The sequence below is a fragment of the Acanthochromis polyacanthus genome, chromosome 3, assembly GCF_021347895.1.
Source record: "Acanthochromis polyacanthus isolate Apoly-LR-REF ecotype Palm Island chromosome 3, KAUST_Apoly_ChrSc, whole genome shotgun sequence".
NCBI lineage: Eukaryota > Metazoa > Chordata > Actinopteri > Pomacentridae > Acanthochromis > Acanthochromis polyacanthus.
Window position 1 is genome coordinate 5,646,137 of NC_067115.1, and position 24,699 is coordinate 5,670,835.

Consider the following 24,699-nt stretch of genomic DNA (forward strand, 5'->3'; position numbering starts at 1 on the left):
AAAAAGATCATTTGTACACATCATTCTAGCAGAAAGCGACAAACATGAGCTCCTGTTCTGTTTATTTGCCTCTGATGCACTGCATGCTGTACAGAATATCTACTGTCAGAATGCGATCATAAATAAAGCTGTACATCACAAACTATTTACACTGTAATGTTGTGTGTCAGTACAGAGGCAGTTTACATGATGCAAATGCCAGCACAAACACAGAAAATACACACTGAAGTACAGAGACAAGACGAAGAAACAGCTTATAGCATTATCTGCTGTCTGTGAACCAACAAAAAAAACAAACTTTAACCACAGTTGATTCTCGCCACAGAGGATCCCAAACCAAACCACAGTAGCCACCAAAGTCTTTTAAATGACAAGTCAGTGTGTTTACTTTGATATTCAATAACATCAAGAAAACATCCACTTACTGAGGGTCAGAAATGATCCAACATTTTTTGGCACACATATATTTCACACCGGAGCAAAAAAGAGTAAATATTTAACATGTACAGCTTTGTAGCAAGCTAACCCAACAAGATGATTAAGATTTGTACCGAACAAATGCAGATAGGCTGTAACAGTGTTACATGTTCTAGCTTTGGCTTTATTAATGTTAACAAATATTATACATTTACACTAGTAACAATCCATGAATGAAAAATGATTTGGGGTTGCCACATTATATATAATCTACTCGGTATTGTGAGTTGATCCACTTTTTAGCATGCTGTGTGCGTTTATCTTGACAGCTAATTAAAAGGTGAAAGCTCAAAATTAAAATGCAGCAAATTGATTGAGCCCAACAAAATGACTGTGGCAGTTTTAAAAATAATAAGAAAAAAAGGCTACAAAAAAACAGCACCCATTTGAACATTAAAGCAGCAGCCTGCAGGAAACCGAATTTTCACGTGATTGCTTTGCAGCTCTGCAAATCTGTCTACTAGAGGTACTAATGTGTGAACTGACAACCAAAATAAACAATAAGCAAGTTACACAATCTGCCAACCCAAATGTCAGGCTGATAATAGCCCACATGTGATCAATAGCGCATTAAGACATGGTTTATTAACCTCTTACAAAGCATTAGTTCCACCTTCTAATTCCTTACAGCCTTATCAATGAGTGGCGTTGACCTTTCTCTGAGCTGCAGCGGCCTCTGATGGAAACTCATATCTTTTTTGTCATGAATGAGCCCTGATAGCATCAGGTTCCAAACTATTAGATAAGTGAACACTTCAATGCAACCCCGCTGTAAATCCTCCCTCCACGAAGGTGTCCATTCAGCTGCACGATCATTTTCTGGAGGTTGAACTGCATTTCATTATACAGCCTGGAGTTTCTCTTATTTTGTCCACCCAAGTGTGAGGAGACTAAACAACAGGAATGCCTCTGATCACACGACGGCTTAACAAAACTGTTTAACAAGTATAATCTGTTTGAGAACGAGGATTTACTGTACAATAAAACTTGCATTATGACATCAGCTGTGGTAACGTCAATTCGTCAGGTGATACACAGGCAGCTGACTGTACGGGTGGCGTTGCTGGACTTCTTACTTCCTGACACTCCACCGTCACATGCTTGGCGACAGTCTACACGCTTCCAGTCAGTTCTTCCATGAATCTTGTTCCAGGTGTTCTTCGTCTTCCGTTGTCGCTTCAGGAAAAAACTGGCAGATCATTTGTTTCTCGTCAGGAAATGAGCTCACATGTCTCCCGTGTTGTGGAGTGAAGGGGCTGTTATCGTCTCATGTCAACTAGGTGCCGACAACAAAGAGTTTTTTTTTTAATTAGAAGATGCATGAGCTGTCATTTTGATGTGAGAAGTCAATCAGTCCTTCTTTCCCCCATCACTTCATGAGACAGATAGATAGATAGATAGATAGATAGATAGATAGATAGATAGATAGATACTTTATTAATCTCCAAAGAGAAATTCACAAGGGCAGCAGAGGTATAAATCCAACTGGAAAACATAAATCCGTTCTGATTCGTGCCACAGCAGTCTGCTGGCCAAGGAGGAGCACCTCCTGAAGCTTCTTTATGTGGTTCATACACAGATCGGTAGATTTCTGCTGTCAGGTGTGTGTATACATCGCATGAGTGTATTGAAAATTGACTGTCGTTTGAGTTACTTCCAGTTTTCTGAAGAGGCAGGGACGTCTTCTGATGTCTTCTTCTTCTCCGCGATGAGAGGCGTCCCATTGCTCCTCTCTATAGGCTCGACGCTATGAGACTTCTACGGACAGAGGTGGAGAGATAAGAGTGTGAGGCAAGAGTTGAAATGAGGTGAAAAACCACCAGAGTGAAAGACGGAAATGAAAAAAGGAGATTCGGTGCAGCAAAAAAAGAAACAAGAGGGGAAGAAGAAACAAGGAGAAAACATGTTAGTCATGTCCAAACTAGCAAGAAGAGTGAAACAAGCTGAGAGAAAACAAGCATTATTATCAGACAGATAGTTTCCACACAGTCTCCAATGGTAAAACTCACCAGTTATTACAAAGAAGCAAACACGATGGAAAGCAGACACAGCAAGCAGACAGACATGACCACAGATGTAGACAGATTGTGCATTTATTCATATCAATTTTAACAATGTTTGTACAAAAATAAACCCAAAAGAATATAAAAATGTTTCTGAATCGTCTGAAAAATACCAACAGTTTGCCTGTAATATGAAAATAACTGTCAACACATAGACTTATGTGAAATCTGAAAACAAAAAATAATAGCTGGAACATAATGCCATCCATTTAACAGCTTTTTGTAATGAAAGTCCCTTGAGAAGTTCTTGTAGGTAATTTATCTGTTTTTGCTCGTTCTCGGCCGAACTTCCTGTTAGTAGCGTGAGTCACTGCATATTTTACTATCAACACGTGGTGAGGATTCGTCCTCACCGGCTCTGCTCTGCCTTTGTTTCCCCACTGGCCCTCCCCTCTCATCTTAATGACACTGATAAAAAAAAAACACATAAAACAAGATTTCTGTGAGTCACCGCTACATTCAAATATGCATGCGCACACACACACCCACACACAAAGACTGCACACTCAGGACTGCACTTCCTGTGTGTGTGTGTTTGCGTGAGCATGCATGCTTCCAGCATACGCACATGCCAGAGTAATAAGTCAGAGGAAATGTGGCAAGAAGCATGCCCACTCTAATCCCCAGCACACATCTGGACCGATTTAAGACGCGAGGACACAACCTAACACACATTAAGAAACTGCACACATGGCACAGAAATGTTGCGGTCAGTACAAACTGAGTAACAATTGCATAAAGCAACAGTATAATTCCAGGCATTTGGGGAATTCCAAAAAAAAAAAAAAAGGGCAGTGAAGCCATAAAGACCTTGTTTTGTGGGATTTGAGGAGTTTGATCGAGGTCACTTGTTGATGTTCTGCTCAGATTTGACTCATGGAAAGTTTGACATCTTGTCTGAATGAACAAACACATGCATGGAATCATATTTGCATGAATGATGCGGCACATTCTGAGCACAGACAAAGACTATTTGCACACATACACTACCGTTCAAAAGTTTGGGGTCAGAATGCATGTGCTAACAGAACTGCACAAGGGTTTTCTAATCATCAATGAGCCTTTCAGCACCATTAGCTAACACAATGTAGCATTAGAACACAGGAGTGATGGTTGCTGGAAATATTCCTCTGTACCTCTATGGAGATATTCCATTAAAAATCAGCTGCTTGCTAGAATAGTCAATATACCACATTAACAACATCTAGACTGGATTCCTGATTAATTCAATGTTATTTTCATTGGAAAAAAAAAAGATTTTCTTTCAAAAATCAGGACATTTCTTAGTGACCCCAAACTTTTGAATGGTATTTTATGTTGTAGAGAAATTATCAAGCAGAGAGCAGTTGTTGCCCGATACTGGACTCCCATCAGATTTGAGGCTAAATTAATATTACAAACTGAAAATGTCATGTCGTATTTGCACATTGTAGCCACAGAGCAGGCACGTTGCACTGCTAATACTTTTGTGAACAACAACAAATATGGAATTTCTTTAGCAAGGGAGGGATTTTGGTTTGATCAAAATAAAACACTCATATTTTCTTTACAAACATAACAGAAGCAAGCACTTTTTTTTCATCTATTTTACTCAAAATGTCCTCATCCGTGCTTACACATATTATCATGCATTTGGAGGTAGAGGAAAAAACACGGCGCTCCACCAAAAGGTGTGGCAGCGCCTGGAACCAGAATCATTTACATCCCTTTTCCACCTTTCAGTCTTCAGCAGGGACAGTAAAGAAGTCATCTAGTTGTCCTTTGTGCAGTAGATTTTAGTATTTATTCATTTCTAATTTGTTCTGCGTTAGCTTTCTTTGTTTCTTTTAACCGAATCTGGTTAGAACAAACATTTATTTTTGGTGAATTTTTACACAAGATATGTAGAATGTAGTGATTTTTTTTCATGAAATGTCACAACTTTAAGCTTAGATTTGGTTAAACGTTTCAATGGAAGTCACACATTATATATTCAAGGACTGTCTCAAAGCTTTTTAAAAAATTAAGTTTCTTTGTGCTTTTACAGTTTCTGGCTGGTAATTAGTATCTTTAGATGTTTTTTTTTTTTAATAGAACATCCCTTTCAAACCCAGCAGCAGGGTTTGGAGTTCAGAAGTTAACTGGTCCACAGAAGCCTCTAGTAAAGACATCAACTTTAGCAGAAGGAGCCACTTGATACACCTTGTGGCAAAAATCAATCAATATTGTTGGTGACAAGTTAGAAAGAAGCAGCAAAGTTAAGCTACACTCAGTTAAATGACTTGGTATTAACAAAAATGATTTAACAGTTTAGATAATGAGCTAATGCTTAAATGTATTTATTCACACAAACATTAGGCGCAAATTAGCTTCCCTTCTATTGACATATTATTGAGAATTGACTGTCTTTGAGATTTTCTGACAGAAAAACTCAGCAGAGCTGTAAGAAATGACAGATTACCATTAGCTAACTTTTAGTGGATAACTAGCATAGAGCTGATCAGAGGTATCATAGCTGCAGCTGCACATGACCTCCATCATTGCGTCACTTCCTGATGTACATTTCTGATGCACCACAGAGATAGCAGTATCACCCAGAACACACCCAGTACTGAAACCAGGTGAAAGCGTTTTGACACACACTACAGTCAGCTCACGTTCAACAAGGTAACACTACACGTTACTGCATGTGAGGACAGTTTGCAACACAAACATGAGGTCAAGAAGACATAACAAGTGCAGATACGTTTGTGATTTGTCCAGGCAGAGAACACTCTACTCCCCTAAATGAAAAAGTCTTCAGATCTAACCAAAGCTCATTTTGACACAAGAGGACAAGTCTGCGGCTGTGAGCTGAACTAAAATGACAAGAGTAGAAATGAAAGAGCAATCTAGCTCTTTTATTACGTAGACTACGCTGCTGAATGAACACACAAGTGCTTTATCATATGAAGTTGTGAATGCCAAGTTCCTACAGACGCAACCGCGACGCGATACAGTCTGCTGTATTGTGACTGTGAGTTTATTTTGACTAGATTTGAGCGGGAGAGAGGAAGTGAAAGAAGGAAACACACAACAAGATGCAGCAAACATGAGTGTGAAGTATCAGAGGATGAGACGCGAGGCATCCGACACACTTATAGAAATTCTGCTTTTTAGCTTTTTAGCTCAACAACATGTGCTCGTGCTTCAGGCAGTGATGCCAAGTAAGAAAAACAGCCTTTACATAGTTATCGGTTAACACTAATTAACAGTTTCATGTTCCCCTGTACCAGCCAGCGCAGTGACGCAGCAGGACAACAGAGTTTAGAGCTTGAGTTTTCAGATTTTAACTCACTGTTTTGGCCATCACGTACAACCACACAGAGCCTAAAAAACACAAGTGTGTTTGTTTGTATTTGATCAAGCAGAGGGTTAATGATGAATCTATTTTGTAGATTGTGGTAACAGCAATCAGGTGTAATCAATTATATATATGAAGAGTTCATTTGCAAAAACAGATTACTCAGTTTTGATAAATTTTCATCCATCCATCCATTCTCTATACACCGCTTTATCCTCATTAGGGTCATGGGGGGTGCTGGAGTCTATCTCAGCTGACTCGGGCGAAGGCAGGGGACACCCTGGACAGGTCACCAGTCTGTCACAGGGCTACATATACAGACACACAACCACACTCGCATTCACACCTACGGTCAATTTAGAGTAATCAATTAACCTCAGCATATTTTTGAACTGTGGGAGGAAGCCGGAGTACCCGGAGAAAACCCACGCATGCAGAGGGAGAACATGCAAACTCCATGCAGAAAGATCCCAGGCCCATCCCGAGATTTGAACCGGGGATCTTCTTGCTGCAAGGCGAAAGCGCTAACCACTACTTCACTGTGCAGCCCATAAATTTTCAGAAAACTTTTTTTTATAGTTTACTTGAGATAATATCAATCAAACTGAAGTTGAATGGATTTGACTCAGTAGAAAAATACATGACAAAATAGAGGAAAAATAAATTATTAGTGTTATTATTATTATCTCAAGTAAACAATAAAAAACATGAGTTTTCTGAAAATTTTTAAAACCGAGTTACCTGTTTTGGCAAATGAACTCTTTATATACATGTACATATACCGGGCTTTGCAAAAGTTCTGTTACACGGTTTCATGATCTTTAGAGACGTTTACATGTCGGAGTGAAAAATTCCATTAAATAAACTAAAAGTTCTACCTTATAGGCAGGTGTCCTTAATACAATTTTTTTCTCCGGTGAAGTTGTATCAAGATGGAAGTCAAAAGAGTTGAGATATCTGCTCTCCTTCATGCTGGCCACAACAAGTCTGACAGAGCCAAGCAGCTGAACATCAGCCGGATGACCGTCCACAGAGTCGCGGAGAGGCTCAAGAATGGTGAAGATCTTTCAGTGATATTTCAAGAATGGTGAAGACCTGAAAGATCTTCACCATTCTTTAGCCTCTCCGCGACTCTGTGGACGGTCATCCGGCTGATGTTCAGCACGAAGGAGAGCAGATATCTCAAATCTTTTGACTTCCATCTTGATACAACTTCACCGGAGAAAAAATTTGTATTAAGGACACCTGCCTATAAGGTAGAACTTTCAGTTTATTTAATGGAATTTTTCACTCCAACATGTAAACGTCTCTAAAGATCACGAAACCGTGTAACAGAACTTTTGCAAAGCCCGATATATATATATATATATATATATGAAGAGTTTTTTTAAGTCAATCATCTTTGGTTTGAAGATTTTCAGATTAAAGTGCACGGTTTAAATTAATTTTTTATCTGTGTTTATGCCCCAACGATTGTTGCCATTTCTGCTCCACTTTGACACACAACTGAGATTCTCTACTGACCATGAGTCCTTCAGTTTAGAAACCAACAATAGAAATTAAAGGTAGAAAATCAGCCTCTCATGATGCACTGTTTTTAAACCTATAGGCGTTTTTGGCGACTTGTGTGAAGAGTAAATAAGTTCTTAAGACCGGCAGACAGCTACTCATTTACACATCCACTAGCTATGGAACAACATTCACTTGGATTCATGCTTGTGTGTGATGAATATATTCTGGCTCTTTATTTCTGGTTTTGGTCTCCACCAGTTCTTGTGTCAGACATGAGGTGATGTAGAGCAGGGTTGGGCAACAGGAAGACATTAAGTGAAAACTCATTCTTAATATATTAAGCATGAGTTTTTTCATCTTATTTAATTTAACACTCTGCTTCCTTGGGAATTAAATTTCTTAATAATTAACTTTTAAAGCACAGGAGAAACTGGCAGTTGCTGACAGATGTGAATGACTCTCTGTTGTGAGGATGTGGGAAGGAACAATACCAGCATACAGTTTCTGTTATAAACATGCCAACGGAAGTGATTCTGTTACTGTAATCAGCCGTAAAGTGTCTAAGAGGCCATAATTTCACTGTGACCCTTTTCTAAGTGTCGTGTGTCATGATTATTTCCCGATAAAGAACCAGTTCATGGAGCATTACGGCAACGCCTCTCCTCATCACTGCAGAGTTGGTCCAGGCAGTAACGGCTAACAGCTGCGAGGCAGACTACAGTAAAGACACTGAGCCAAAAAAAAAAAACAGAAGTCCCCCTGCTACAGTTAAGAGTCTGATCTAGAAAGGTAATATAGCACTTTCAACTTAATGGAAGAGTTGGGCTGTGACAGAGTTGTGTTAAAGACAGATGGAGCAACTTATCAGAGGTAATTTAAAAGCATCAGATTTAGAGACACTTGTGCAGAAATGTGCATGATATGAACCATTAATGTACTTCAGATTTAATCAATTCTGGAATCTGGAAGCGTTCCTCCAATCAAAACTGAACATGAGTGTCGAGACAGCTCAACTGGTTGGTGAGTGACCCATGAACAGGGGCTTTAGTCCCAGCAGCCTGGGTTCGATTCCAGCTCACGGCTCTTTACCGCATGTCTTCCCCTCATTCTTCTCCCTACTTTCCTGTCTGCCTCTCAACTATACCTATATAATAAAGCCAACAATGAACAAAAAAATAACTTAAAAAAAAAAACGGAACATGCTGTGGTCAGTGTTAATATTGTGGCGGGGTGCCGCCAATAAATCAGTGTGTCTGCAACAGAGATCTGACACCTCGGCGAACAAAGCAAAGCTGCAGCTGAACTGCTAAACAGTGAGATTATAGCAACTTTAGGTGAAACCACTTTTTAAAAATAAAGGCCTTTTTCAATTCAATTGCACCTGGACAATTTCACATTTGTGTTCCTCTAATTAATTTGACCCACACTTTTACATTTTAAATATTCTGCAAGGATTTTCTTAACAATCTAAAACCAGTAAATACGTCACTGTCAGCTGAGGTGTCAGCAAGTTGTTGCAGAAACAGATCTGTTGAGGACAGATCATCATCATCATCTGTGTACAGTCTGTGTGATTTCAGGGGAATATTATAAAAAGTCCTTAGTGCGAGTGGTTGTTTTGTTTGTGATTGTTGTCATCGAGTCCGGTGCTCTCGGACAGTACCTCGTGCTCCAGGGAGTTAAAGTGAACTTCAGAGGTGTCCCCGCTTCTTTCGCTCCGCCGGCACAGGCAGCACAGGATTTCCTTGAAGGTCCTCCTCATGTCTTTGTCCCTGAAGGAGTAGATGATGGGGTTGACGAAGGAGTTGCACTCGGCCAGCACCAGGCAGTACTTCTCATAGCGCAGCACCTTACACGATTCACAGCCCAGACCGTCGAGCAGCAGCACGACCAGGCCGGGCGTCCAGCAGATCACAAAGCAGCCTGCAGAGGGCGGACGGGGCAGGAGGAGGGAGATCAAGGGTACATAAGGTCATTAGAAGACTTGAAATAACATTGGAAATCAACAAGAAAAGTTGGAGATAAAGAAGGAGTTACTCGGAGGGAAGAAAATGAACAGAGCTGTAAAGAATGTGAGGAAGTAGAGGGTAGCTTAGGGGGAATGCACTGTAAATTCCTCTGTGGACAATGCACACACACACAGACACACACACAGACACACACACAGACACACACACACACAGACACACACACAGACACACACACACACAGACACACACACACACACACACACACACACACACACACACACACACACACACACACACAACATGTCAGCATGTGGAGTGGGTTTAGTCTGTATGATCAAATTTCATTATCATAATACTCGATTAGGCAGCTCAGGAATCCACTATGTACACACGCTTCAGCACTAATACATGCACATGTACAGGCTGTAGATGGAAATGGTAAAACGAAGATGGAACACACACTCTGACCTCTAACCCGAACTGTCACAGCTGCGCGCTTAAGGTCACATCTAAATCTGGAAGTTCACCTTCAATTTGCAACCTGAGGACGTGACGGAAAGCCAAAATGTGTTCACTTTGCAGAGAACGTCTTTAGTCTCAAGGTGAAACGAAAGAAAAACTCAAGTTGCTGCTCACAAATGCAGACGGTTTCACCCCCCACACACTCTCAGTGGTGTCATCAGGAGCCAAGCTGTTTTCTGTCACAGTAACTGAGCTATGCCGCTCCCTGTCAGGGCACGCTCGGGGCTTTCCTCACCCTCCTCACATGCCAGAGGGGTTGAATCCAGGCTGCTGAGCGACGGAAGAAAGACGTTAAACTTTTTTCTTTTTTGACATTTTGAAGAATTTAATTGAAAGTTCAAAATGTGTGAGCAGGGGAGGCTGGGAAAGAGGGCAGAGGAGTGAACTAGCAGGGCTGATTCTGCAGAAAACCAGAGGCGTTGGTGGGAGAAGGCAAGGAGCGAATGCGAGGGGGCAATAATGTCTGGCTTTACAAGTCCAGACAGGCTGAGGGACGAGCCTGCACGGCAGCCCAGGTGTGCATTCACCGGCTGAGGAAGCTGTAGGTGTTTCTATTTACATTTTGTAAAGACCTAGCAGAAGAACTACAACTGTAGCTCCCACACTGAACAAAATGAGTCTTGTTTTTACAACTGAAATCCCCCAAGAAACAGTTTCAGTTTAGCCAACTGCAAGAAGCAATGAATGTCTTCATGAACAAAATAACAGGTTTATCTATTTTATCTGTGTGGAGAGTTTTTGAGCATTAATACTTTGATAAATTCTGTATTTTTTCTAACTTTAAGTTTGATTATTGCTGATTTAATCACAAATATGTACCATAATAAAATATTATTTACACTTTCAGGCTCTTTAATGCTTATTCTTTCCTTATTTTTACCAGTTTTAATCAGGTTATTTACAAAGCAAGGTTGCTGTAGTTCCTGCTGCAAGATGACCACCACAGTTTACAGTAAAGTCCTCTTGATAAAACGGCCTGCACGTCAAAAAATCTTCCTGGCAGTTGCCACGATCTAAGATTATCTCGACTAAACAAAAGTGTATCCGGTCAGATTTTTCCCGATGAAGGTTAAAGGCGTGGCACATTTACAACGTGAGTGTAAACGGATGACTGACGCGTGGAATCATTCAGCTTTTTTGCAAACAAAAGCTGAAAGAAACGAAAATGATCTGCTGATTATGAATCAGATGCCTTTCAGACTGGTAACAGGTGACGCACACAGATACAGACTCCAAATATTATATAACTAGTTTCTTAAATGCACGTGTAGAGCTGTGCTGCAAGATCTTCTCTAATATCACTTACTGTGTGTTCAAAACCCCCCAAAATAATGATTTTTGTTCTGAATTTTAGTTCAGAAGTGCCAGATGGTTTCTGAACCACTAGAGCCGGGTTCTGCTCGAGGTTTTTCTTCCCTGTTAAAAGGGCGTTTTCCTTGCCACTGTCGCCTTTGGGCTTGCTCTGGGGGTCAGGCATATGGGTTCTGTAAAGCGTCTTGAGACAATTTGACTGTAATTGACGCGATATAAATAAAATTGAATTGAATCGAATTGGAGGCTGTGTGTTAAACAAATTTTACTCAGAGATGTCAATTTTTCATTTAGTGGTAAAAAAAATCTGATTCCGTTCTCTGTGTTCATATCAAGTGCACATACTTGTTTTTCATGTGCACAGCTTCTGACGCTAACTAAAGGCTGTAAATTTCACCTAAAGCCACAGGCGCACGCTGACTGACAGTGACAGGTTGTTTGTACTTTCAGGTGCATTGCAGGAGTGTCAGAAAAACCAAGCGTACACACATGACTTAAATGAGGTTGATGAGGTATTTGTGACGTAGGATTCGATACGTTTTCAGTTTCCGGCCGAGCTCTCGTCATGTGCATGTGCTGTGTGTGCGTCCTCACCCAGGATCATGGAGACGGTCTTCATCAGGTTGAACACCGTATCTTTGTGTCTTTGCTGGCTGGTGTGCTGAGACATCTGCTTGCTCTTGTGCCTCACGTAGAGAAATATCCGGGTGTAGACAGCCACCATGATGGAGAAGGTCAGCAAGTTGAGAACAGCCCAGAATATTAGGTATTTGCGGCTGTACAGCGGCGCCATAGTGGAGCAATTGGGCAGGTCGCACAGGCAGTGCCAGCCCATGGTGGGAACCAGGCCCAGCATTATCGCCAACAGCCAGATGATGATTATGATGACGAAAATACGCCGGGCGCTCATCTCACTGTGCAGCTGCATGTTGAAGATGGTTTGCTGGCGCTCCACGGCTACAGCCAGGAGGTTGAGGACTGAGGCCGTCAGGCTGGTGTCGATCAGCCCCTGACGCACAAACCACTGGTACTTGGACAATCGAATGGTCCAGGGACCAGTATGAAACATCAAGTGGAGGTAGGAGACACCTGGGGAGAGGAAAGTGGCAGTTTTACTACAGTATTACATACTTTAGTGTTACGTATCTTTGGTCAAGGTGTAGTAGACACCTTCTAAACAGCACCTGGAATGCAATTTAATATCTTTTGTATCAAAGTATGACAGAAATCCAACAGGGACAATATTGTCGAAAATTCTTAATCATACGACCAACAGTCCTTAATGAGATAATAACTTATTGTGAGATAAGAGTAAAATAAATAGTTTATTAATGATACCTGGATGGTTTGGTGTTGACTGAATTTGCACAGAAAAGGATTAGGGAACGTTTATTGTTTGTTTATTATGTCACCTGCCTTGCAAAAACTGAATATAGATCATTTGAAAATGCATCACTGCTTTATGTTTAATAATAATAAACAATGTAAATTAGGCCTGCGTTGGCTGTGTAGTTACATAATTCATTAAAATATTAATAACAAGAAGCAGACAAAGCAAAACAATGTTACCTGAGAAAAGGTCTGCCAAGGCCAGATTGCCCAACAGGTAGTAGATGGGAAAGTGGAAGCGTCGGTTTTTAAAAATGGCCGCTATGACCAAAAGGTTGGAAAAGATAACAATGAAGCAAACTGTCATTCCCAGAGTGACGATCACATAGTCTCGTTTGCGCCAGTGGGCGCTGATGTTCTTGCCACTCTCCTCGTAGAAAAATTTGACAGTCTGGTTGTAGTAGCATCCCTCTTTATCCACTGTGTCTGTATCCATGCTGAGATCTTAGGTGGATGGGGGATCAGAGAAGAGGTGGAGAGGAGAGAGGAGGGCGGCGCTGCAGACAGAGAGCAGAGCTGAAGGACTAAGGCAGCATTCAGACTGTCCGGCTGTGGAGGGTTGGAGCTGGACAGGTGAGCACCGGAGGGATCCAGTTTGAAGTCCACAGCCAAACTGGTGCAGCTGTCCAGGGCACTGGATGTTCAATCTGTGGAAAAATGAACCATTTGCTTTCTTAGTACACATGCAAACACAAATATTTGGCAGAGCTTCAATGCAAAATCATAATTACAGCAAAATATCAGTCACAAAAATAATTAAATCAGGTGATCAATGAAGCTGGGCAGCAGTGGATTTGGACTCGTACTCTCTAATTAACAGACTAAAAATATAAGCAACTGTGCTTAACTTGTATAGTCCACACAAGTCTGTTAATCACAAAGACTGACTTCCGATTTTTTATTTTATTTGTCATCAAATTACTAAAGTAAACATTATTTAACAACAGCTGATTAGACCTGCTGTTTGCTACTTTTTCGCTGAAAACAAAAGTCAGTGCTGATCAAAAATGAGACGCTGCCACCTGGAAACGTGTTTTGTACCGATAACCTGTGCATTCTGCCAACCTCTGTGTCTGAACAGTCAGTCTTCAGTGCTCACAAATGATTTTTCACACACTCATTTTCAACAACAGCTTTACAGGGAAATGCCACAATGTGTTGCAGAGCCGTCCGTGGTGAAGTCGAGCAGCACTGCAACACTTGTGGGCTGAAGTTGACTAAACAGAGAAGCAGAATAAAAGAAGGTTCTGGTTCTGATGTGACGTAGTTAGTATGATAAAAACCGATTAAAATACACCTGTTTTAGCCCTGCTTTGGTTCATCTCGGAAGAGGAGCCGACTGATATGGTTTTACAGATACAGACGTTGATTTTATTTTGTTATCAAGGAGACCAATTAGTGATGTGTGGAACCAAAACATTTATAGGAAAAATGAAAATCTTGGTGTCAAAATGGAGAATAACACAAACTCAGTTTAAAGTATCTCATACAATGAATACTGAACTGAAGTTTTACTGCAAAAAAAAACAGTAAATTACTGGTAATAAACCTCAAAACCAACATAAATGTGTCCATAGAAGGAAAAAAGGAAATTTATCTGCCCATGTGTAGTCGTAGTAGAAACCGCTGCTTGGTCTCAATAATAGGCATGCACAATATTAGATTTTGCCATAATCCTTACACTTTTTCAACCTAATTTAAGAGAACATCAAGTATCTCCTGTTGTGGAAAACTACTGGCTGATCAATACTGTTTTTTTCTGGGTCATATTGATTATTAGTAATCAAGACTGATATGCAGCTGCAATAAAAATAAAAAATCCTGGAGTCAAAATTTAGAATAACACAAACTAACTCAAAACGCTGCTGTTTATTAATGTTTTCTACTTTTTCCACATTCATCCTTCACTGCTGAGTGGCTATTACTTAGGATGAGAAGCCATTCAGACAGAGATGTGACTACAGATAGAGAGCGGCAGCTGCGTCAGATACAGATAATCAATCAGACAGATAATGGTCCAATCTCAACGTATGAATGTGATCAGTTTCACACCACTGTTGACACCAAATCAGACATTTAGTTCATCGACTGGGGCTCTAGGACGTCGCGATGATTTCGTATGTGTTACAGAGCATTTAGAAAAAGCCTTCTAGATTATTCATAATGCAGAAAATAGCTGCTCTAACAACAAAAAAAATAATCTCCAACAAAACAGACTATCTTGTATTGTGCTATTCTTTAATTTCACTGTGAATTACAGCATATTCTGCACCTCACAGGACTAAAAACAGACAGAAAATGCAGCCTTCCAAAGATGACACCTTTAAGGAGTTTTGATCTCCATCAGCCAGAAAAACTTGATTAAGCAGCAACAGCTAATCCCTATTATCTCATAACTAATGAGTCAGTAAGCAGCGTCGATTCAGCCCGACAAGTCACGACACGAACACGCGAGGCTGTGCGACTGTAATCCAAACCAACCACAGCTCAGAGAAAAACTCAACTTTCACTTCAAGACACACATTCGTAATGTGGCCAACAACAGCATGCTTTTAATCCTGTATTTACGGTAAACTTGCACAAGCTGCACGGAGCGTTTTGAGTCAACAACACTCCCTCAGACATTCTCCATTTTCCTGCGAAGGCCAGCGCAGCACGACGACACTACAGCGGCGTCGGCTCCAAGTTCAACTCTCAACAATGGAAACAGCAGAGCAGCGCCTTACAGCAGAGACACACCTCACAATTACACAATCCAGCTATGTAACTCAATCTCAATCCAAACATGCACGACATCCACACACACACACACACGCACACACAGGGAGGGAACCTCAGTGACCCACTCTCCTACCAAGGGTGTGTGGAAAGAAATGCCAAATCAAAAACAGAAAAATGTGGAGAGAGTAAGTACTTTAGAGACTCCAGAATGAAATGACGGACGAGACGCGAGTGCGAGAAAAAGGGTTTGATTAAAGCGACTACATCAAGCAGTTGAGGAAAGCTGAATGAAAAGTTGCGGTGAAAGCACGTGAAAGGGTCAAAAAGTGAAAGCATGAGGACCACTGGGTGAGCATTAATGTAAAAACAAAACACTTGTGGTATGCATGCATTCACATGTGACTAAAACTGACTGAACGACATCACACCCGACAAGTTCTCACACGCGTGGTGTGAAAAGAGGAAGGGAAAGTCTGTCTAGGTTGAGCTGCAGTTCTGCCGTCCCTGTTGGAGACATGAGCCATCGATCAAACGCTACAAACTGGAGTCAGGGCACGCAGTGGTTGGGCTGCAGTGTGGCTGATTTCTGCACCAGGTTTCAATGAAGAAGATGTATGCACGAAATAGAATCAATTGTGGTCCTTTTTTTAAAAGCTGTTCATCATAATGTCACAGGTGGTAATGCAGCAGTACTCCAGAGACGGCTGTGAGGCTAAAAACTGTCTGCAGCCCGTCACGACTGAATGACACTCAGCTGAATTCTGTCAAGTTTTACTGGTTCATTATGACACTGACAAACAGCCCGTTTCTTTTGATTGTTCAAATTTGGTTAAAAAAAACACAGTCTGTAGTGTCTATTCAGAGCAGTCCTTATCTGGATCACTGCGTTGCTGCACTGATAATTAGGTCTCAAACCTGATTTCAAATCAAAACTGAAACAACAATTTCAGCAAATTGCTAAGGCTGCAAACAAACACGCAATGGAGGCGGTTTAAACCGTCGTGTCGGTGTTTTTTCTAAAGTCTTACCATCCTCCGTGAGTGACAGTAATGGTTTGATGTTACCTAATGTGGTACAGCTTGTTTTGAATCTGTTGAACAGTGAACACTAAGCTTGACTGTCAGAGATTAGACGACAAATTAAAATGCAATGTCTGTTGATTTTTTTCCCCCCCTGAATCACCTCTAAGTGTCGATGGCAGCAAACAAAGAACTGAGCTGCATAAAGTTGCCATCTATTTGCCATTTTAGACTGAATCACAGCAATCTTATAACAGGGACGAATGATAATCGATATTTTACCAATACTGATCGATTGTCGATGCTGACATAGGCACATATTTCAAACAAACTGCAGAGAACATCAGGTCTCCCCTGTTGTGAAATTGGGCCCATATTGTTTTTCAGTGTTGATATCGATTATCAGTAATCAATTGAAAAATAACTTAATGTTTTTCTCCTCCAGTGTCTGGAAGTTGTGGCATGTAACCAATCAGACTGAGATCACAGAGAGCTGATTACAGACGGAGGACGGCAGGTGAAAATGCTTTCCATTTGTCACTGGACCAAATATGAAAACTGCTTTAACTTCCATACAAAACACGCCATATTTATTCCAGTTCCACATTTTCAAAACACTGATGGCACTAATAATCCCTAATCATTAATCTTGAAAGGCAGCTGTTTATTTATGTATAAATTTTACCCACTTTAGACTATACTTATATTTCATTCAAAGTTCTTGTACAGCTGCTTGGGTTCAGACAAGACTTTACAATTTAAGAATATAGAGTAGTGTAGGAAAAATATCTGTATTCCTCAAAGAAGCCAACATAAAGTACTGCTAGTGCTGAGTCTGAAGCGGTATTGTTATCAGTCCCATTGGCCTTACAACACGCACAAAAAGAGGAAGAGTAAATGTTCATCCACATGTAGGAACAGGCTGATTAGCAAGGGTGTCAGTTTGTTTTTAAAAGTGGGGGGACGGAGACCACAGCACTTTGAGAAAATGTCGAAGAAAATGCTACAAGCTGGACTCGAACTCACAACCACCGCATCAAAGGCGGAGGCTCATGCTGTTGAGCTACCGGTACAAGTGGGTAAAGAAGTTTGTGGGCCGCTATAGTACTAATTCTCCCGGGCCGAAATTTTGCCCCTGCACGCCTCTGGTCGGAGCTTCCACTTGGCACAGGAGCAAATTCAGCATCTGCGCGTTTTTTTTTTTTTTTTTTTTTAATCTCACGAAGGTGTGCTGCGTGTCTGTGCAACTTTCGGCCGAGTGCGGATGGTGCGTTCAGGAGCGTCGGAATTTTCTATACTAATGAAAATAACTGGGTTTACAACGGCTTACATGTGAAGAATTTGAATGTGTTGGAGACAAAATGACCCCTGACAAAAAGTGGAGGGGACACGTCCCCACCGTCCCCCCCTAAACTGACGCCTATGCTGATTAGTTAAGGTTTTTGTCTTAAAAAGACACATTTTCTGCTGTCATAACTGCTTCAGACACGATCCAAGTGTTGACTGTTAGTGTGTACCTGGAGGGGAATGACCTTTGTTCATTGCAACACAATCAAGTGATCTGACAACTGTGGTTTGTGCAGCTCACAAAAAACAAACAGCAAGTTCAGTGTTCACATTTATCACAGGTGAAATTATGCCTGTGTCTTGATCCGTCAGCCACATCCTCAGCCAACACGTGTTCAAGACGTGAGCCGCCGCTGCTGCCACAGGATGTGGCATCACTACAATGATACTGCTCTCATAGCATGTAAGTGTTCTAAACCACAGCATGCAACTGTTCCCAGCAGAAAAATTCTAAGAAACTGACGATATATCAGATTGTTATCAAGCAGAACACAGACATTGTTAGCGACTAGCTGGTGATTCGCATTTACAAGCATATTAGTAAATTAACTGTTCGATGAATAAATGACTAATAACGTTACCGAAAGAGTGAGATCAACACAAGGAAGAGAAAGTCTGTCTGTTTTCTTGTACAAAAAAGTCAAATGAAAGCATTGATAGCACTGTTGTGTATCTGTACGATAAATATGAGATTACAGTCATGTCTGACGCTAACACTAAAACACACTGTAGATTATTTTAATCAAAATGCACCAACGACGACATATTGTGGTTTCATGAGCTGTTTTTCTCAGAATGGGCAGAACGCGTCTGTGTCAACCTGTTCAACAGAAATGAACACCTTTTCCTGTTATTTCCATTTCAGAAACAATTTATTTATCACGCCTGAGAAAATGAATGTCCATTTGACAAAACTGGTAATTTTTTGGTTTTCCCATTATTTCAGTGCTGGTGACTTTCCATTTGTGTTGCTTATAAGCCAAGGCATCAAGGAAAAACCCTACTGGTGCACGCAGGACTATTTGTTGGCCTGGACTTAAGTCAAAATGTATTTCCAGAAATGTCAAACCAGTGATTTAACATCTGCTAGATGTGCTAATAAATAAGTTCTTTAAATGATAATGTACCAATGTGGTGTTTAGGATTTGTAACGCAGATTCAAGCTTTTTTAAGTAATATTTTTTCGTCATTTTTGCCTTAATTAGATAGGACAGTGAGACAGACAGGAAACATGGGTAGCACATAGTTTGTAGGTGTGCTAGTGGGGGAATGACATGCAGTAAATAGCCATGAGCTGGATTTGAACCCATGACTGCTGCATTGGAGTCTATAGCCACTGTTCATGGTGCCCAGCTGCTGTGCTAGCTGGGAACCCATGTAGGTTCAAGCTTAGAGTCAAACAAATTTAGTCAGGATCAGTGTACAAAACATTCTGGTAATTGATGAGACCTTTAGGAGAAATGATATTGAACCTAAAGGGAACGCTTTAAGAACTACCATGTTTTAGACGACAAGATTGGTGCCTTTATTCCATTTCCATTAAATTAAAGGTTCCAACCAGCAGCCGATTAACCTTACTGGAAAGTTAAAGGGAAGATCCAGCTGGGCATAACCGAAGCTGTCAAAAACCAAACAACAATCGCATTCAAACTCAGCCGTGAACGTACTACACGTTGTCTATTTAATCCACACCAAAAGAGAGCACAGCCCCCAATACACACACATGACTCACCCAAATGATCCATTTCCTGTTTCCTTCTCTTTCTGATGTTCAGAGCTCCTTTGTCACAACTGCCTATTGTGAATGCATGATACAATGAGCAGGTCATTTATGTCACAATTAAAGAGAAATCTGTGAAATTTGTCCACACTAACTGACTCATTCAAACTTTGCGTATTCCCCCGTACCTGCACTTTTAGCTTATGAGCTGCAAGTATTTGATTCCAACAAGTTGACTGTGGTTCTTCCAGTCTGTGTGGCTCCAATGTGTTTGCATGACTGGATGTGTTCATGCATCACGTTAGTGTTTGTGTGTGAATGGACGGGGCTGAATCAGTAAACACCGGTTTGAATGCAAACCGGTCATTACCAGAGGAGCCACACCCAAGTGTCTCCTCCCTCCTCCCCTCTGTCTTTCTCAAAGAAGAGCACATCGACTGCAGCCAGCCCTGCTCTGGAATAGGAAAGGCTGTTCACACACACAGTGACTTATACCAATACTGCAGAGTAGGCAGTGATAGCACCAGAAAAATTGAACTTTTGTGCAACTTCACAGAAGCTGTCTGTCACTTTGGGTGTAATCAGTTTATGTAAAGTGTGGACTGGAAACTAGTGGGACAGTCCAGGTGTCATCAGCATAATGATCACTCCGAGTCATTTAATCACAGAGACACACGTACAGTTCCTCTGTTCAATCAAACAGGAAAGCCAGTGTGGAGGATCTACATGAAGAAGTCTTTTCTTTCTTTCAAACAGGAGACATGTTTATACCAAAAACCACAAACTACACATCTCCTGTCTCACATTTTATGCTCTAATGAATGCAGAATAGGTGGTTTGCTGTTGCATCAGAATGACTCCAATTCGGGGTTGTTTAAAAAATAGTTTCCTTATTTAAATCCATTGAAGTCATGGACATGAAATAAAAAAATCATTTAAAAAACAACTATGCAACTGGCAACTGTATTTTAGGCTTGCATAGGTAAATCACACAATCATATTAGTCATTTCTTCTCATTTTTTACAGGAAAACAGCCTCTCCAGTTTCTCAAGATGAGCCGTGTCCTGTGTTCGCTGCAGGTGTTTCACCTGACCCGTTTCAGATGTTTAAAGGTTATTTCAGTAAATGAATAACAACATAATTTCCCCTCAGCAACTCACAGGTTTCTTATCTTAGCTTCTGTCTTCATAAACTCAACTCAACACAAGTTACAGCGATGCTGATTCTACTGAAACTATGCAGCGCCCTCATCACAGCCTACACTTTCGGTAAGGAGAATCGTGTGCCGATGCGTCACAGCGCCAAAACACAGGCAAACTCTGGGGCTTTCTGTTCCACTGTACAGAGTTTCTTCATGTACGTCTACCCACAGCCACTGAAAAAGGAGCGGATCATGTTGGAGTTGAACAGGTTACTTCAACCAAAGATACTACAACAAAGACGAGAGAAAAGATCATATTGAGTCTGTATATGGATTGGTGAAGCTATGAAAACAACAGAAGTAGCTCATGACTCTATTGACAGAACACCGGCTCCTGCCTCTGCATTATGAGCAAGCCAGATACAATTACAGCTTATTGGATGGTAAGTTTTGTTTCACAGAGGCACTATACTTGCATGAATAAACGCGACGTGCAAACATGGCAACACATGTCCGTAGTGTCGTGTCAAACACCACCAAATTTGCCAGGAGATCTGAAAGTTTGTCATTTTTGAGACTTTTTGTTCAGGTAAACTTTGGATAAAGCTGCCTGTTTTTAGACAGCTGTTTTACGCTATAAGCTTAATTTCATGGCATCTCAATCGCTGTAGGGCGTGTTTGTTTCTGCCGAGGTTCCAGGTAGGTTACAGCATAAACAACAGTGCAGGTTCAGCTCTTTCAGTCCTAATGCAGTACATCCATACACGGTAAACAAGTTCACACAGAATCTAACAACAATAATTAGGATTATCATTCCAATTAACCTCCTGTTTCTACATCTCATACGTCAACATTTATTGCTTTTCTCCATTTTATACCATTACAAACTGAATCTATCTGAGGTTTAGACTGCTGGAGAAGAAATAACAAGCATTTTAAAGACATTAGGAAAACTGGTAGCTATTCTACAGCTTATCCTTGTTCAGATTTCGTCAATACCAGAGGAACAAATATATCAACTATCTGCAACTGGCTGAATCTATCACCGGTGGGTTCTATAAGGGCAATTTTTCATTTCATTTAAGCTAGTTGAAAGTCCATGTTCTTGAGAATTTAACTCGATAAATAATCAGAGCTGAAGAAAGCTGTATCGTTTAGGCATCATTAAGCAAAACTTTCATACGAACCTTTCAGCACTTTGTAGCTGAAGTGATCTGAGAGGAAACTCGACCTCTGCAGCTCCTTTCTAGCCTGTTCCAGAAGATTTTATAGAGTCACACTCTATTCAGCCAGAGCAGTGAGGACTTACACTCACAGGGTTCACATCCTCTGTGAAACTAAAAACAAACGTTGACTTTTAGCACGACTTTCGACTCTCTGCTCATCTGGTGGGAGGCAAACACAACAAGGAGGGAGGAGCTGCAGGAGGAGGGAGGCGTGTTTTCAAATTCTGACTTTTGTTTCTCTCAGATTTTTGCCTACTGCAGCTTCATCCTGTAAAGCAAATTCAAAGCTGGGGCTGACACATACTATGGGCTTCTTTTTGCACCAATTACCGTCCGATCGATTGGTTCTGAAAAGCAGCACTAACGCCTGAATCATCCTTGAGAACTCGATCAAAAACTGGACGTGTGGTTGTGCACCCTCATTAATTAAATGTACATCTTGTCTCTGATCTTCATCTGATGCCAACAGACTCATCCACCTTAGCACTAAACTAACACACAAGAGAAAATTTGGTATTTTTTTCCCCACAAGTTCTTCTAGGATTGCATTCGCAGAGGATTCAACGCTCAGCTGCTCTGTGGGCTGCACACAATAATCAGTTAATATGTCGGTAATCGGACATTGGATTTGGAAAACTTGAAATGAAAAAGAAGTAGGTGGTGGTGATTATGACTTGGAATCACTGACATGTTGATCACATGAAAGCTGATGCAGCACCTCAGATTCAGTACAACAACAAAACTAGATTTTTTATCCCTTGATTTGAGTAATATGATAAAAAAAAAATATCTGTATTTAAAAAAAAAAAAAAAGGCTAAGACCTCAGTTGTTGAACGCTGTCTAAAGAAAAGCTGCAGAACTTTGCCTCAACAACGGATCTAAAATTGGACAAATTTTGATTTCAGTTAAAAACTATTTGATTACAGAATAAGTTCACCAAACTTGCCTAATCTTTTCGTTGATACCAACACATTTTAGCTGGTCTTGACACGCAGCTCCACCAGTGACTGGCTGCATATTAGCTGCATTAGATAACAGATGTAGGTGATGTAGAGCAGACACTATCAGCCTAGAATTAAATGACCATTGTCTAAATAATCTGTTCAGTGATCTAAAGAATAATCGTTTTCTGCTTTTGACAATAAACTCTATTTATTTGTGTGGCAGACTGCTGCTCTAACAAATCCTATAAATGACTTTAATGTTTCAGAAACAAATGATTACTACGTTTAAAGACGGCTTTATCATTAACAGAAATTAATCCTCGCTGCAGCCAATAATATCTTGTTTTTCTCTTCCCCTCTCTGATGTAAATGCAAGGAGGAAAACTGAAACACCTTTAGCCTAACGTACATCATCACTTCACAGTCACCAAAGCTTCCACTGAGCTGAATCAACACTCTGTAACTGTGTCAACAAAACCTCACAGGTCAACTATCACAAGCGCACACTTTATTGCTGGGCTGTTCTCCTGATTGCATTAGATTGTACACCTAGCTTTAAAAAAAAAAGAACACTACCCCTGCACTGTAAAATGTGAACTCTGACAACCTATCATGTTAAATATTTACGATTAAAATGATAGGTTTTTATCAATAAGCTATTTATTGACCATTTATTTACATTTCTGTGTGCTGTAGTGGAGGAATCCAGCAAAAAGACAGAAAAGGAAATATTTTGTCTTGTGTGGAGGAAAGATAAGACTGCTTTAGTGGAGGATAAAGTTGCTGGGTTACATTAAGACACAGAATCATTACTCAGAAAGTTTTGAGGATGTTCAGGCTGTAATGAACTCCAGACTCCTTCCACGTTACTTTGACACAGAGCAGATGCCTCAGCACGCTGGTGGGAGTCACGACCTCCAAGCCAGAGGAACAATAACGCGTACAAACATCTGTCGTTGCCAGCAGCACCCACATCAAACTCACACCACTGGCATTTTGCGCACAAGAAGACAAAATAGAGAAATCTGAACTCACCTCTCCTGGCGTTCAGGAACTCTTTTGTCAAGTATATCCTGATAAGAGGTCGTCGAGTGGAGAAACAATGCGCACCTGAGCTCTCCTCCTGCGCACTTCCAACAGTCTGGGCACAAAGATTAAAAAGAAAAAAGAAAGGAAAGAAAACACCAACAAAGGTGTGAAAATAAAAAGCAAATCTCCTGGACGATTGTGTTTTTCTTCTATCTATTTCTACCCAGACTCCATTCAAGCTTTTTCTCTGCGTCCCACAGGCGGTGTATGGTCTCCGTCACCTGGGTTGGCACTTTCCAGCTGCTTCCTGGAGTTGGGCTGGTCGTTACCTGCGCGCACTGATCCGCGCTCTGGGTCCCGGGAGGAGCAGAAAGGGTGCGGCACAGGCCTGCGCGCCTGCAGCTGCTGCCACTCCGACCGGCTCGTTTGCACAAAGGAGCGTGCTGGAGCTCTTCGGTATGTTCCCTCTGCACAACCTGAGCGCTCCGGTGCCCGCCCCCTGTCGGCTGGAGAGGAGGAGGACGAGCCAATGAGAGGAGCAGAAAGGAGTGAGTGACAGGGCGAGCAGGGGTGCGATTCAGAACCAGTTTATACAGTTTGAGGGGAATTAATAGTGCTTGAGGTCAACTGGGGGTTAAGACTGGGCCAGAGAAACAGAAAGGTGTGTCAAACTATGTTTCTTTATCAGTGATGAGAGTATTTTAACCCTCATGTTGTTCTGCGGGTCAAAACTGAGCCATTTTAAAGTTTGAAAATGTGGGGGGGGAAATATATTTTCACAGTGAAACTTCTGATGTCCACATTTTCAATATTTTGGGAAAAGTTTGAACATTTTGTGGTGGAAAAAAATGTGAAAAATGTTTTTAAGAAGCAAAATTCGCTGGATTTTGGTTGATTTTTATGTGAATGTTTTTTGGGAATGTTTTTGGAAGATTTTTACTCATTTTTTGAAAATATTTACTAGAAATTTCTTGCGAAGTTTGG

General features: G+C 41.0%; 1 protein-coding gene across 2 annotated transcripts; it reads right to left on the reverse strand.

The window, feature by feature from the left end:
* Positions 1–41: 41 nt before the first annotated feature.
* On the reverse strand, positions 42–24,260 carry LOC110963587 (lysophosphatidic acid receptor 2-like). 2 transcript variants are annotated; one of them, XM_022212028.2, is made up of 5 exons: positions 23,722–24,260; positions 12,747–13,213; positions 11,772–12,266; positions 9,038–9,297; positions 42–2,235 (listed from the first exon to the last, which is right to left on the reverse strand). In XM_022212028.2, exons 2-5 carry the CDS (start codon positions 13,000–13,002, stop codon positions 2,128–2,130), a joined length of 1,119 nt encoding a protein of 372 aa, XP_022067720.1. In that variant the 5' UTR covers positions 13,003–13,213; positions 23,722–24,260; the 3' UTR covers positions 42–2,127. The 2 variants fall into 2 exon arrangements, with proteins under 2 accessions (XP_022067720.1, XP_022067721.1); XM_022212029.2 differs by lacking the exon at positions 23,722–24,260 and adding an exon at positions 21,703–21,833.
* Positions 24,261–24,699: the final 439 nt, after the last annotated feature.